Consider the following 14,529-nt stretch of genomic DNA (forward strand, 5'->3'; position numbering starts at 1 on the left):
TCAAAGAACTATCATCTCACTAGCTCAGGACATCTTTTTGATGAATGTGAAACAGCTGGAATAAAAACATCAAAGGTAACAATTTTGATCCCATGGCAGACCCAGCTGCTGAAAAAAAAAAACCAAAAAAAAAAAAAAAAAAAAAAACAACCCGGGGGAAAAGCCAAAGACTTAAAAAACTGCAATATAAACCCCTCCCACATCATACAATCTCATTGTTTCTGCTTCTTTTTAAAATACAGGACTCTCTGCAAACACTGGTCAAAAATGAATGTAGAGATTAATTTGTTAGAAGCAAACCCAGTTTATAAAATGTTAAAAAAAAAAATCAAAGGATGGTTGTTTTATTTAAACAGGAATAGTTTTATCTTTAGCAACTTTTCATACCTGCTAGTGAAAATGTTATTTGAAAAATAAATGGAGACTCATTGTAATCCTGTTAATACTTTATTAGTGTCATTTTTTAGCTTTCTATTGGACAGAACATAAATGCAAACTCCAAAATAAATTCAGAGTCCTCTGCCATTCAGTAGAAGTGACCATGGCAGCCCATTTCATGTTCATTCTTTGTTACAGAAATGAGAAGAGGGGAGAAGAGAGGGGAAAAGCATCAATAGAACAATTAGGCACACAGCTGACACTTACTGTACAATGATATGCAGAAGTAATTTATAACAGCTCTATGAGCTTATGAGATGTGTTCTTCAGATTCTTCCCTTGTAATATATGAGCTTTGCTCAGAAGAGCAAGGATCATTGAGAACAAAGGAATTAACAAAGGAGTAACAAGTAAGACTTTTAAAACAAGTCCTTAAATAAACTAAGATAACAGAATGTAGAATTGATTAGCTGAGAAGACATTTTTAACTTAGACTTCAGAACATTAAAAATTCATTTATTTTACAGCTATTCAAATACACATGCATTAAATGAAAATATTGCACAAAATTTAAATTTAGATTGTGGAATTTATAGTTTTATTTTGGTACACATTCTGGTAGCACTTAAAATTTACTGTTTAGTTCTAGCAAACACCAGCAGCACAAGCTTGAGGATGAACCAAATGAAAAATTCAATTGCTCATTTTCTCTTAAAAATAATTAAGGCTAAAACAAGTGCATTTGTTGACAGTGGCACAATTTCCAGTGGCCAGTCACAGCACCCAAAGGCCAGAAGATACACCCAGACACTTCAGTGCTGTATATTAACATTCAGTTTTAGAGACTTTCCAGGATAATAGGCTGCATGGGTTCACAGGATGGGTACTTCAAATTGTCGACAGGAAAAACTTTTAAATAAAAATACATACAAACTCACTTGAACAAAAAGTACTCATTTCTGATGGTTCTTGCTAGCCAACAGGCATCACTGATATAAGAAGCCACATTCTGTAATTAAATACAGAAGACAAAACTTCAATACATATATTCATATGCACACATGCGTATATAAATGTGTGTATAGGTATATGTAATAAATTCATTAAGTAAAATTACTAATAAGCACGGTGCATTATGTTCAGTTCACATTCCTAGAGATATTATTTCATTTTTGTACAGAAATGTACCAGATAAGTTAAAAAAAAGAAAAAAAAGAAAAAAAAGAAAAAAAAAAGCGCCAAATTTGTATATCACTATCATCTTGAATTTTTTTATGGTACCTACAGATAGACAAAAGGTTCCACAAATTTGACAAAACAGTATTTGAACTTCCCACTTTCCTACTGCTTAACAAATTCAGTGACTTAAAAAACATAAACTAGATTTGGTAGGATTAATGAGATATTTACTGTATCACCAAGAACAACTTCTGAATGATCTTTCATCAGTCAGATATCAGTTATGCTTGAGCACCCTGACATCAGAGGAAGATACAGGCATGTAAACAATAATAGGAGCTGGCTATGTTGATTACTTCACACAGAACTCAAGAATTTTGTTAAATTCAAAAGCATTTAACCGTCACACTTCTACAGAACCTGCAGAGAGGAAGGGAGAGGGGTTCTTCTATATTTACCAAGTTGTCTTCCTAGGGATTACAAAAGAAAGGGATTTAATTTACAGCATTTAGTTCTGCAACAAAGAAAAAAACAAGTGCACTTGAGCCCATGCATACTGTATGAGAATGTTAACAGTACAATATGATCATCAATAAGTAGTATGATAAAAGGCTACATTTCATTAATAGAGTCCATGAGAAAAATTATCTATAGAGGTGTCAGTCAATTTAACAAGGTCCTTTGAGAGCCTTCTATCTTGTCTCAGAATGCTTTCATCAAAGGTCTATGCTTCTCTCTTGCATAAAAGGACCATTTGTTCCCATTAAGACACAAATTACAACAAGGATCCTTGGGATCCCTGATCCATAACTATTTTACCCTGTGTTTAGCATTCAGAAAAAAAATGGGACTCTAAAAGATTACCTTCTATTCAGTCAAGATAGTAATGCTCATACAATCAGGGACTACAAAAAAAGAAAACACAAACTGAGAAACGCTGTGGCCAAACAGGATTATTCAGATGTTACTGTATTTTGAATCGAACAGAACTTCTTCAATGAAACTAAACAGATGGATGTGGGGCCTTGATGTCAAATTTTTATTAAAATTTTACACTATGCAAAAAATAAAAAAATTATTTAAAAAAATATTGTAGTTTTATTTCCTTTTTATTTTCATATATACACTGAGATGCATTCAGAAATTTCCAAGTGTTTGCATATGACTAATGAAATTTTTACCTGTGAGGAACCAAGTAACTCTCACGTTTTTCCATATGAGGCTTACACACTAAAAGGTAAGGAATCTTTCAATTAAGTAGGACATAGTTCTTTCACATCCCAAAAAAGCTCCAGATTTTAGTGGGGAGTTGTGTGTAAACTGTGTCTTAGTGCAATTTCTTCATCTTCTAACACAACACCTATCCTCTTTGAAACATATATCCCTTTCCTTCTACAACTATCAACCTGACTTATGTTCCAATAGACCAACTGAACATAAATACGATGCTCGTTCTCCACTGAAGTTACATGCAAAATGTATGCCAGGTGCTGTAAGAGCAGCATATGGCCCTTAAAGCTACAGAATAATCAGAATAAAGGGGTTTGTTTCTAATGCACCTCTGCTTTTACTAAAACCCCCATTAGATATAAGGTTAGTTTAATTTTCAAAATATGAAAGGTGCTGCAATTGTGGCATCAAAGCCACTTTACCTCCACTTTTATTCAATAATGTACTTTTATGATGGGGCTATAGCTATTTCTCCCTGCTCCTATGAACCTGCTATTCCAAAGACTGCTTTTCCAGTTAACTCAGCCTTTACAGGAATGTTAAAATAGCCCTACAGAGCCTCAACACTTGTAATGTCGAACTATTCCACCTGACTCTCACACATTGCACTATCTCCCAGTGCCAAAACACCCTTTTATCCAATTGTATCATCATAGTTGTGCTTTACTTGAACAGTCTGGCACTTTTCATCGCTGGCAAAACATCGACTCAGGAACGGAAGGGATCAGCATTCTGATATACCGGGCCACTTTTCTTCTCAATGTTGCATGAAGACGCACCAAATCATTTAAGACACACAAACCATTCTGGTAGTGGTTGAATTACAAGTGAAGATGAGAAGATCCACAGGTCTTACAGATGCATTAATAATCTAATATGTGACACTAGAAGACTGGTACAGAAATGACAGCATGTGAGTTTGAAGCCCCAGAGGATCTGCCCAAGTAATTAATCCTGGACAAACAAACACCAGCTTAATGGATTTGAAGTGTCACCTTTTCTGTAAGGAAGGCGCTTGAGTAGAGTGTAGTCTCTGCTTATATCTCTGCATTTGCTTTGACCTTGAATGCAGTTTGTTGAACAGCTCAGGGAACTTATTTTGTGGAAATAAGGTTTCTAGGAATCTCTCCAGAAACACATACACCATCCTCTTATTCAGCTGACTATGCTGGAACATTTCAAAGACCCGAAGAATGCCCTTCCGCGTAGTCTCAGCGCCTATGATGTGTTTCAGTTCATCTACAAAGACAGAAGTCACACAGAAGTTTAAGCTAAATTCTACTTCCATGTTAACAACAAACTTAAACTGAATATTAAGTTTTTCAAACAATGTAGCCTGAAATTTGAGGTAACAGTGCCTCTACACAACATGACTAAACTAAAAGTTCTACTACAGAAGAGTTTCTGAAAATTACTTCACTCTTACACTGTTTCTGTGGAAAACCATGTTTGCAAGAAATTATACCATTTTGGAATATACCTATTTCAGGCACAACTTAAATCCTCTAGAAACTTAATATGGGGTTGGATCTAAGAGAATTACTGACAGTACATGTGAAAACGTCCAGTGCTTTAATAATTAGAAACCTTTTCATTTAAATACAGTTCATATATCAGTGTTTCTTTTCAGTACTTAAAACAATCAACAAGAATACTGACATTCATTTCAGTAACAATATATGGTATGAATTATTGGACTTGAATCCCAGACTCACTTACCTGGCATTACCTCCAGCAATTTGGTTTTCCCTGCCACTCTTGTTCTCATTCTAATAGCTTTGTCCCTTCGTGGAACAGTTTCTGCTAAAATGCCATTGGGCCAAAAAGCGTCTCTGTAACAAAAGCAAATCTGTCAAAACACATTAACGTTTTATCAAATGAAAAGTTCTTTTAAATCTCTCAAGGCTATCTCATAAAATAAATACAAGGAAGTAACTTGCACACAACCTAACACAGACTTCAAATGTCTAAAGAGGAAAAAAATGAAGAATGATGAAAAAGATTAAGAAATCAAAAGCAAGCAGAACAACACACTCAAGCTTTCAGTAGCTACCACATACTTTTTTAATACAGATCTCAGAAGAAATGAAATTTTAATAAAATAATGCAAATCAAAACCATTCAAATACCACATAGTTCTTACATAAAATAGACCTAAGTCTTGCTTTTACCAAGGTTTATTGCTACTGAGACTCTAGGTCTATTACTTGTTTCATCAAAATTTCGACACTAGCAGTTATTAACAATGTAAAGCTGAGAAGAAATAGTTTCAGTGTACTACAAAGTCCAATGCAAAAGACATGCCCCTAGTAAGCTATTTTTGCCTCCGTAAAGGACAATTATTTTCTGAACAAAAAGTATGGATTCTTATAGTTTAATCACAGAACAACAGTACACTTGCAAATATGACTCTCTGGAGAATACATTACCCTACTTTGACTTTCACCCCAATAAAAAAGCCCCCAAACTATAAGGAAAGAAAAAAGTGTGTAACACTTCCACAACACCAATTTAGAAGCCATTAAAACTTTTAGAAAAATTGAGAGTTTCAAATTCAGACTTCAGTTCCATTGCATCTACCCAAAGTGAAACATTATCTCAGAGCTAGGGCTCTTCCAGCACTAATTGTCTGCCTTTAAAAGCAAGACATGTACATGCCTTCATCAAGGCAAACGAGACACTACATCACTACATCAAGACACTACATCACTGAGAGATTTCTAAGTACACCTGTACTCTAGCTTTTCTAGACTGGTTAACAAAGAAGTTCTTAAGGCAGAGGAGAAAATTTAAAAATATTCATTTCTGTGTGACAATTGCTTTCTCTCACTTAATGTATAAAAAGCACTGTATGATCCAGCTGTATCCTGGAGAATAATAATAATTTCCTTATGTAAGAAGAATAAGAAGCCATATAGATAGTAGACATCAATTAGTGAGTGCCTCGTATTTAGCATCTGTGATAAAGGACGTACCTGAAGCGTTTCACTGCATCTGCTACTTGCTCGGGAGATGTCATCCAATCAACATGATCAACTATTTTCCTAAAATCAAAGACACAAGTCTTTTGTTTAATTTTTAAAGCAGAGAACCCACCCATAAGTGAAGCATTTTAAAGAGCATTCTAAGTGCTCTTTAAAAGTATAATTCCAACTTCATCCAAAGTGGTTCTATCATACTGCACCAACAGGATGGCAAACACTGATTCTCAAGATAGAAATATAAGCTCACTGATCACTCCCTAAAGCTAAAGCTTTTTTCTTTTTGGGTAAATATAACAAAGTCGGCTGTGAAGCTGCTGTTGCACCTCCCATCAGCATTAGATATCTGGTTTGCCTATAGAGCATTCCTCTTCATGTTCTTCATGGAGCACTCAAGTTCTTCTTCTGTAAACAAAGGAGCTACTCAGAATCTCAAAATACTTACTGCAATGTGTACACTTACTTCACAATCCTTAACAGGAGATACAGACTGATCATTTATCAGGCCTTCATCCTCTAACCCATACATACAGCTCTATATCCAAATCTAGGATGCTTACAGAAATGACACATGCATCTGTATATCACCACAATCCCAGGACTGTTTCCCTAACAACAATTTGTATTGTTTTGTAAGAAGCAGAAAAAGATGATTTTTCTGCAGAATGGCATTAAATCCCAAGAACTTGCCAGGACAAGTTCTGGACTGCTGACCAGAGGAAGCCATGAGTATCTGAAATGGCTCCAAATGCAGAAGCGAAGTAGCACTACACTACAGCCATCTCTGCAATAAGGAAGCAGCAACCTGTTCACAAACTCAGCTGTTTATACTACAATCTGGAAACAGCAAAAAGTGTTCAGAGCTGCTCAACAGGGCAGCATGTTCTTGGAAGTACAGCTCTCAAGACAGTTTTCAACTAATCATAAGGAATTATTTGAGAAAAAGCCAGTGGCATTTTATCACATGGTTACATCATTACTGCTACCACAAGTCCAGATGTTTAACAGTGATGATGAAAACACCAGAAATATAATTGTGAAGGGTAAAAAGAAATGATACAGTGAGGAATGACCTGAAAAAAAGTAATAGGAAGCTACTTCTCACCATCTAGAAATTAGGTTTTTGACTCATGGCACTAAATTCAAAGTAACAAAGCAGTTCTAAACCGGTATCCAGAATTTCTTGCTATTGTTCTTTATATTTGTTCACATTTCAGAAGACAAGCCTGGAAACTGTATACTTCTAAGCTGAGGGCACAAAACATTACTTAATTAGCACTATTAACTGGCTTTGCATTTGCATGAATAAGCGTACATGTGAAGTACAAACAACATGGAGCAGCCAAAACAGACCCCATAAGAGTCCTTTTCCTTTCTCACTTTTATCTTTAAAGTTTGAGAGCAAAAACTTGACACAGCAACTCAGGATAGTTCACATAATTTGAAAGTACCAGTGTATTATTTGTGGCACGAAAGACATATAAGCAGAAATAGTGCAGAAACTAATAAATAACATTAATTTTAAAAAAGTATAGTGGTAAAACAGAGCAAAAAGCATAAATTTTAGGTTACATTCACAGAAACATGAACTCCTACATGTGGAAGTTCTTTTCTAAGTTCTCTGGCATGTAAGAGTTACTGGATTCTTTTTTCAGTAATGTTTTGTGTTTATTTCCATTTTACACCACATTTACACTCAGTTTATTAATTTTCTTTGAAGAGTAATGCATGCAGACTTAAACCATGATAATTTACTAACATCAAGAAGGATGTATAGACAGCAACTATACAGCATCGTTTACATGATTGCTCTATATAAGAAAAACAGTACCTATTAATTGTGTCACCATATGTTGCTCTAATAAGTTGCTGAAGCAGATTTTTTATATTTCTTCTTAACCACTGATTTCTCTCCTTTAAATCAAAGACTTCATCCATAAGTAGGAGCATTACTCTCAGCGGAATATTGTCATCCACCTGACCACCAAGTAAAAGAATGAACAGTAAACTTTCATTTCAGTTCAAGAAAGCTACAGTTTTAGAAGCTACTTTTATGTGTCTTCAGTATAATCAACAATGACAAACACTTTACTCTGTATTTTACTGGAATACGAAATCTTCCCTAAAGATTTCTACAACACTATTACTAGCAAAAGACTGAAAATTAAATTCAGATACACTGAATTTTTAAAACAAGACAAGAAGCAGCAACTATTTCAAAAGTCAACAGTTATTACAGAACTTGAATAAAATTAATACATGTAAATATGTCCTAAAGAGAGACTTATCCCTGACCTCTTCTTTGGTTGCTGTGCTTCCAACTGCCTTATACAAAAATTCAGGAAGAAGCTTTTCTTGGGCCCCATTTTCTTACGGACACTAAAAACGGTGTCTGTAAGAAAATGCTTTTTCTTTAGACATCATTGTAACCTGCATGACTATCCAATGTTTTTATGCTTGAAGATTAAGAAAGGGATCATAATTTTACTTTTTTAGTAGCTGATGTTACACAGATTGGCCCACAAAAATCATGCTGGAGGGAGAAAAAAACCCCAAAAATTAAATCCCAGCTATAGAACACAGAAACAGTAGCACATACACTTTTCACAGTTATTCCAATGTTGTGCAAACCATTTCAGTGCTAGCAAAAATGTTAATTTTAAAAAGAAGTGTGCAAATTTCTTTTCAAAAAGCTTAGAACTGTTTTGAAGTATAGCATCTGGTATAGTGTCAGAAAACAATAAAAGTGTAACTCAATGCAGAATAAATAACTTGTTTGTCTGGTTTTAGAGGTGTCAACTTTGAAAGGACAAATGTCAGACTCACGTTGTCATCAATTGGTGCTGCAACACGGCAATGGTCAGGGTCTGAATAGGTTTTCTGCATCAGAGGTGGCACCTACAACAAAAAAGGCCATGTGAATTGCAGAAAATATACTTCAGAGCATGAATAAATCAGAAAAAATTTAATAAGCAGTTTTGTTATGAAAATACAAAACTACAACATTTGGTGAAAAGTAACAGCAAACTAATGCGGATAAATACACAGAAGGCCCTTTCACCTTCCAAAACCAAAAGTCAAGTCTGTAGACATTTTCACATAGCTACCAAAATTATCAGCACCGTTAAGACAACCCACATCCAATTAATCAAGTGCCTAATGCCTCAGTTGAAAAACACCTAAAAACTCCTATGAGACTGATATTTGTTTTGGCATTTCTTCCTGATCTTAACTCTTGCCTAGTCATAGCTTCCCAGCAAGCACAACTGAAATATGTTGTCAGTCATACACCAGGGAAGTTACTAGCAATGATAAAGTCCAGAGATAGTCAAGCAATTAAAAAACCTCGTGAATCTCCCCCAGGCCCAAATTTATTATTTATTCCCTTTCATGATTTAAGGGTTAATTCACCCATCTCAGTTGCTGTTCTACATCTGCCATATATAACTGCTTTGGTAGCACAAAATGGAACAATCTTTGACCATGGACCTTAGAGCTACACACAGAAAGAGGAAGACCAGAGAAATGAAGGGAAGATGAACATGTTGTGAATGTAACTACTTTCATAGGACTTCCAGACTGCATGTCACACTACCATTCCCCAGCTCAAAAGTATTATATTTTATGAATGTAAGAGATGAAAAAAGATGGCAGGAAAGACAGAAAAAAAGTTAATCTAAACCAGAATTCAGCAAGGAATAAGCAGAAAAGAGGCTATCTCCTTATTCTGGGTTTCAAAATATACAGGGGTTTTTTCCTAGGGAAAACAGCAGATGCAGGAAATCAGCTGATGGAGAATGGTTGGTTAAGAAGTAAGAAAAGCCATGAATCTCATGTTCTTCTCAAGTTACTTCACTGAACTAAGTGAAGGAGAACTGTAACAGTCTGTAGATGCTATCTTAAAACATGCTACTTTATAGCAAAGATCTCCATTTTCGTAGTAAAATGCCTGCTTGAACCTTATTAAAAAGGCACAGGTACAAAACAGATTGGTCTTCTGTTCAATGACTTGCCTCTTCTATATAATATTAGTTTAAGTGATTCAGTAGTACTCTCCTGTTAGTTTACTAGTATGTATTAACCACCAGTACTTTCTTACCTTGAAAAATGATTGTTTTATGTCTTGTCCCAATCTCTCTGACATTTTACCCATGTTGTCTGACATTTTAGTCATTCCCTCTGCCAGGCTGTCAGGGATAGACTTGACTGCATTTGATACGTTTCTCATAGAGTTACGCAGTGGATTTACAAACGTATCCATCTGAAGGGGAAGATGTTTAACCAGAATTGTATAATCTATGAGGACACCAGCATATTAATACACTATGAGAAATATGCTACTGTTCCAGAGAAAAATAATATAAAACAACAATTCAAATTACTTAACTTCATGACAGAATGCAGAATACAGTTTTAATTTTACTTCCATTTATAGTTCTCATTTGTTACAACCCTACTGCAGCTATTTACATATTTCAACAGATGTTTTCCTGAGTCATTTCCATTTCCCATCCCTTGTCTTTTCTTAGCTTAAATTTATTTTCCTTTTCTTCTCCATTCAATACCATTTCTCCCTTCCAAGCTTTCTAGTTCCAGATGTTTCAATTCTGCTTTCAACTCTTCGTCCTTGCAACATGCCTCTTCTAAACAGCACTGGAATAGTATGTATCATGGCAAGTATAATTAAAAACATAAAGTAGTTTCACAGAAACTGTTAAAATTTTTCTTTCAGTATATAGTCTAAATTCAGTCCAAATAGAGGCACAAATACCAGTGTGATGCCCTTTAAAAAGTTACGCTTTAAAGTATCTTGTAAGCTGGAAAACACATCTTAGTCATTATACAAACCTTGATAAATATTTAACTATTTCACTGTGAATTATTTAAGGAATATGGACAGGACAGTAACTTGAGGTGACAATAGAGTTGCAGAAGCTTTTTATATCTAAATCGCTAAAACTTTAGAAATGGCTACGTTTGCAAAGTAGATGTTCACACAAACTGGTCAACTGAACAAAGAAACATTCATCTGAAGACAGTTCTGATGGCTTAACAAAAAGGATGCAGAGCCCAGAGCTCTGAATTTGACCAATGACCCTGCCTGGTTACACCTAAATACGTTACAGGTGCTTTTGAAGGGAAACGCATATTGTGTTTTGGCCTGAAGAGTGGAAAGCATGGTAACAGCAGCAAATACATAGTAAAGAACTACAAAAAGTAATCAAAAAAAATACAACCACCAAAAAAAAAAAAAAAATCCACAGATATCTGATAAAGCAACTTGCAACAAACACACTTCTACAGTTCTTCTACAGCAATTCACTGCATCCAATTTCAAAATTTTCTTTCCTTGTCATACAAACAGATTTACCTGTTATAAAAAAGACAATTTTTTGGTTCCATATGTTCTCAGATACTTTGCCACTGAAAGTTTTACAACAACTCACTTATAAGCTGTTTTCAGAGTGCTATATAGCTTTTTATTATCAGTTCAACATGTCCGTTTAATGCAATCATTGCAGGAATGAATGCTCTAAAGTTCCCTTGACTGTACAAAACATTCTTACCTTCCGTGCAAAATCCCCCTTCCCTTTGCTGTAGGCTTTATTCTCCAGGAAGTCATACACATAATGGGCTAAAGCTGGAGACGCTTTCATCATTTCAGGATTTAACAAGAGCTGAGTAAAATAATTTTTAAAAGTTATTTTAATACGTAATGAACAAGACACAGTCAAAGACATCACATATAGCAATGTATTTTTTTCATTCCTAAATTTTATTCCAACATTACAATAGTCTCAAGATAGAAACAATGGGCTTCTTACTAATTACCATAATTTAAACCACTATGGTAATTGTAGCATCTCAGAGAAAAATATACACCTTTATCATCAAACTGTCATTTCCCAGTATTTTACTCATCTTCCTTATTTACTGTTAATATGTTCATTGACTTGGTCAACATATTTTAGTGCTAAATGACCAGAAAGTCCCTATGAAGGAAGACAACTGAATTTCTTTGTTTGGGCTGATACAGGCCCTATCTAAACAGAAAAACCTGTGTGGTTTGTTACACTGCTGGAGTGGGTGCCACGGAAATCCTTCTGCAGCAGCACAAGAGAAAGTGAACACAAACATGTCAGCAGAAGAATGTCAGTGGCATAATGCTCAAAACCAACACACCTGGAACCTCATCAGCTCAAAAAAGCTGTGACAGAACTGGCTGAGAGTAAACCAAAATACCAAAGAAAATGCAAACTTATGAGATAGTATCAAGTTCTTATGGTATATTATTTAGTTTTGCGTACCAACTACAATACAGCTTTTTTTTTTTTTTTTTTTTTTTTTTTTTTTTTTTTTTTTTCCTTATGGAAGAAAAAAAATCACAAAGGCAAGCTACCTCCAAAAAAATAATTCCAAGCACAAAGCTAAAACAAAACAGTAACAGCTTACCTGCAAATAAGCATTTAAATCTTTTTTCCTCTTTTCCAAAAACTCTCTGTCCATATTGTTAAATGTTTTTTTGCCAGGAAGTTTTAGTATATTTGCAAGGTTTTCAAACTAGAAAAAAAGGGAAGATTTTTTATTCTATTTCCATGAGTTTAAAGTCTCCACATAAGGACATTTTATTCACCTATTCTTGTATATCATCTAACACCTGACAAAAAGAATTCTGCATCATGCCTGGAACTCAGAATCCTTGGAAAAGCCAAAATGAAATGTATGCTCTCAAGAACCAATGCATGAAAATTCCTAGGAGACTATAAAGGGTGAAATTCAATTTCTTGTGAAAATCTCTTTTGAAAACACTTTAGAATACAAACCAATAGAGTGTGCAAAAAGCTTAGGCTCAAAATTTATCATTATTATTTGGAATGCATTTATTAGGATTATAAGACCACATAAAGAGAAAAGATTTTCAAGAAGAACTAGTACATCTTTCTAAAATCTCTTTCCACTCCTATCCTGATCAAGGAAATTCCTATTAAGGAAATAATTAAACTTTTCTCCCTGGAGAGATGGCAGCACCCAGTTTAAACTTAGGTTATCACAACATGCTCTACATGTCATGATCTGTGCCCTTTCTCCACGTAATGACAGTGATTGGCACTGGTTGACATGTATTCTGATCTAGTTTTGCAGGAAGAATGGCAGTCCCAGGGAAGCATAAGGGGAAGAAGAGGCCCTAACACTCAATAAGGCCAAATATTTTTGGTAAAATGCACAAAAAATAAAAAAGTGACAAGTACAAAGCTTGAAGAATCAGGCCTATCCCCATACAGAATCCAGACTTCCTGTAAATAATATACTTAAGGTGGTAAAGAGAGAAACAAACAGTATTCTAGGCTTTAAGAAACAACCTGGAAACAGGTTGCATCCTTTTCCTCTAGAAAAGACCACAACATTACAGATTTAAAGATACGGATTCCATTCAGTCCCTGCAAGATCTCTTCTTGCATCAGTAAACTCTAGAAGGCCACGAAGCTCATAAAAAAATCTATGGTCCATAAGAAGCACCAAAGACTAGCTCTTTACAACTTTACAAATCCCATTCCCTTGCAAGTAGGTCATATGGGAAAGTAAATGAACAGAAGATGGTCTAGTTTTCATTTGGACTCTTGTATCTAAGCAGTAGCAATGTAAGCAACTAACAGCCTCTATTTTAAATACAGCTATCCACTTCAAATGATTAAAAGGACTTGTGTGAATCTATTCAGAGCACCAAGGAAAAGAAACTCGGATACTTTGAACTGCTGACTTCACCTCCATTTTGGATCAACTATCTATTTTCTCTGAAAAACAGTCCCTGCCCTTCTTATTAATTCTAAATCAATATTCTAACTTTAACCCTTAACATGTCAATAAAAATGTCTCAGACAAGCACACAAGACTGTAAGAATGTCTATTTTATTATCAAGACAAAGCAAAACTGTTGGGAGCATCTTAGATGCCACAGTGAATCACAGAAATCTGTTTACTTTTTCCAATCTTAGTACTCTAGGGTAACATTTCTAGTCTCTGTAAATTCAATCAGACTTAGCAACCAGAAAGGCTGAGATTTTATATTTTGAACATCTTTGCTTTTGCCATTTATTTCTATTAATTTAATGTTACCTTAGCTTTAAAATAACTGTCCCATATCAGCTGAATGTTAATTTACTCTAAGATCTGGGATTATTCAAAACACTGAATTAATTTTAAAAAATCAAAAGTACAAAAAAGTAAAAAAGTACAAAAATTGGTATTTCAAAATTATTGACAGTACACTAAGATCATCAGAATTTCAAAGGAAAGTCAGACTTGATTTATAATTAATCCAAATATTCAACGTTTTTTTTTTAGTAAGACTTTTCAATTTTTATTACTGCTGTAATTTTAAAATGCTAACTTACCTGCATTGAATTTGTCCTTTACGACTCTCAATTAATAACAGAGTAAAGGGATATAAACTGACACTTCTGACTAGTTCAAAGGTTATGCAGTCAAATCTGACTTCTCCAAAGGCTTGGTTTAAAAGCACTTCAGTCTCCTTTAAAAGCACTGTGTTTTTGTCATTCTTTCATGTCAGTAGGTTCTACTTTGTACCAGCTGGTAAATTACAACTCTCTATTTCTTCCTTCTTTCATGTTAGTAGGGGTAAGAGTCTGAGAATACAAGTACAGCAGTAAAAGGCAGATTGCTAGTAGTATAGTGAAGTGCTACCAGTTCTCCCTTTTGGGAGCCCACCAGCTCTTAACATTCACTTAAAGTCTAAATACGT

The 14,529-nt window shown here is 34.7% G+C and overlaps 1 protein-coding gene across 7 annotated transcripts in view; it reads right to left on the reverse strand.

Annotated features, from left to right (window-relative positions):
• Positions 1-428: 428 nt before the first annotated feature.
• Positions 429-14,529, reverse strand: part of SNX13 (sorting nexin 13) — a 64,752-nt gene continuing 50,651 nt past the window's right edge. For 4 of the 7 annotated variants that reach the window (XM_066318365.1, XM_066318386.1, XM_066318346.1 and 1 more), the window contains 8 exons: positions 12,222-12,329; positions 11,336-11,446; positions 9,868-10,029; positions 8,595-8,666; positions 7,600-7,745; positions 5,763-5,831; positions 4,507-4,619; positions 429-4,026 (listed from right to left, as the gene is read on the reverse strand). In XM_066318365.1, the coding sequence (XP_066174462.1) occupies positions 3,779-4,026; positions 4,507-4,619; positions 5,763-5,831; positions 7,600-7,745; positions 8,595-8,666; positions 9,868-10,029; positions 11,336-11,446; positions 12,222-12,329 (1,029 nt within the window). In that variant the 3' untranslated portion in view covers positions 429-3,778. Of the gene's footprint in view, positions 4,027-4,506; positions 4,637-5,762; positions 5,832-7,599; positions 7,746-8,594; positions 8,667-9,867; positions 10,030-10,125; positions 10,422-11,335; positions 11,447-12,221; positions 12,330-14,529 lie in introns of those variants that run through there. The other 3 variants (XR_010743509.1, XM_066318376.1, XM_066318402.1) reach the window with 3 other exon arrangements.

Source organism: Sylvia atricapilla, chromosome 1, assembly GCF_009819655.1.
Source record: "Sylvia atricapilla isolate bSylAtr1 chromosome 1, bSylAtr1.pri, whole genome shotgun sequence".
NCBI lineage: Eukaryota > Metazoa > Chordata > Aves > Passeriformes > Sylviidae > Sylvia > Sylvia atricapilla.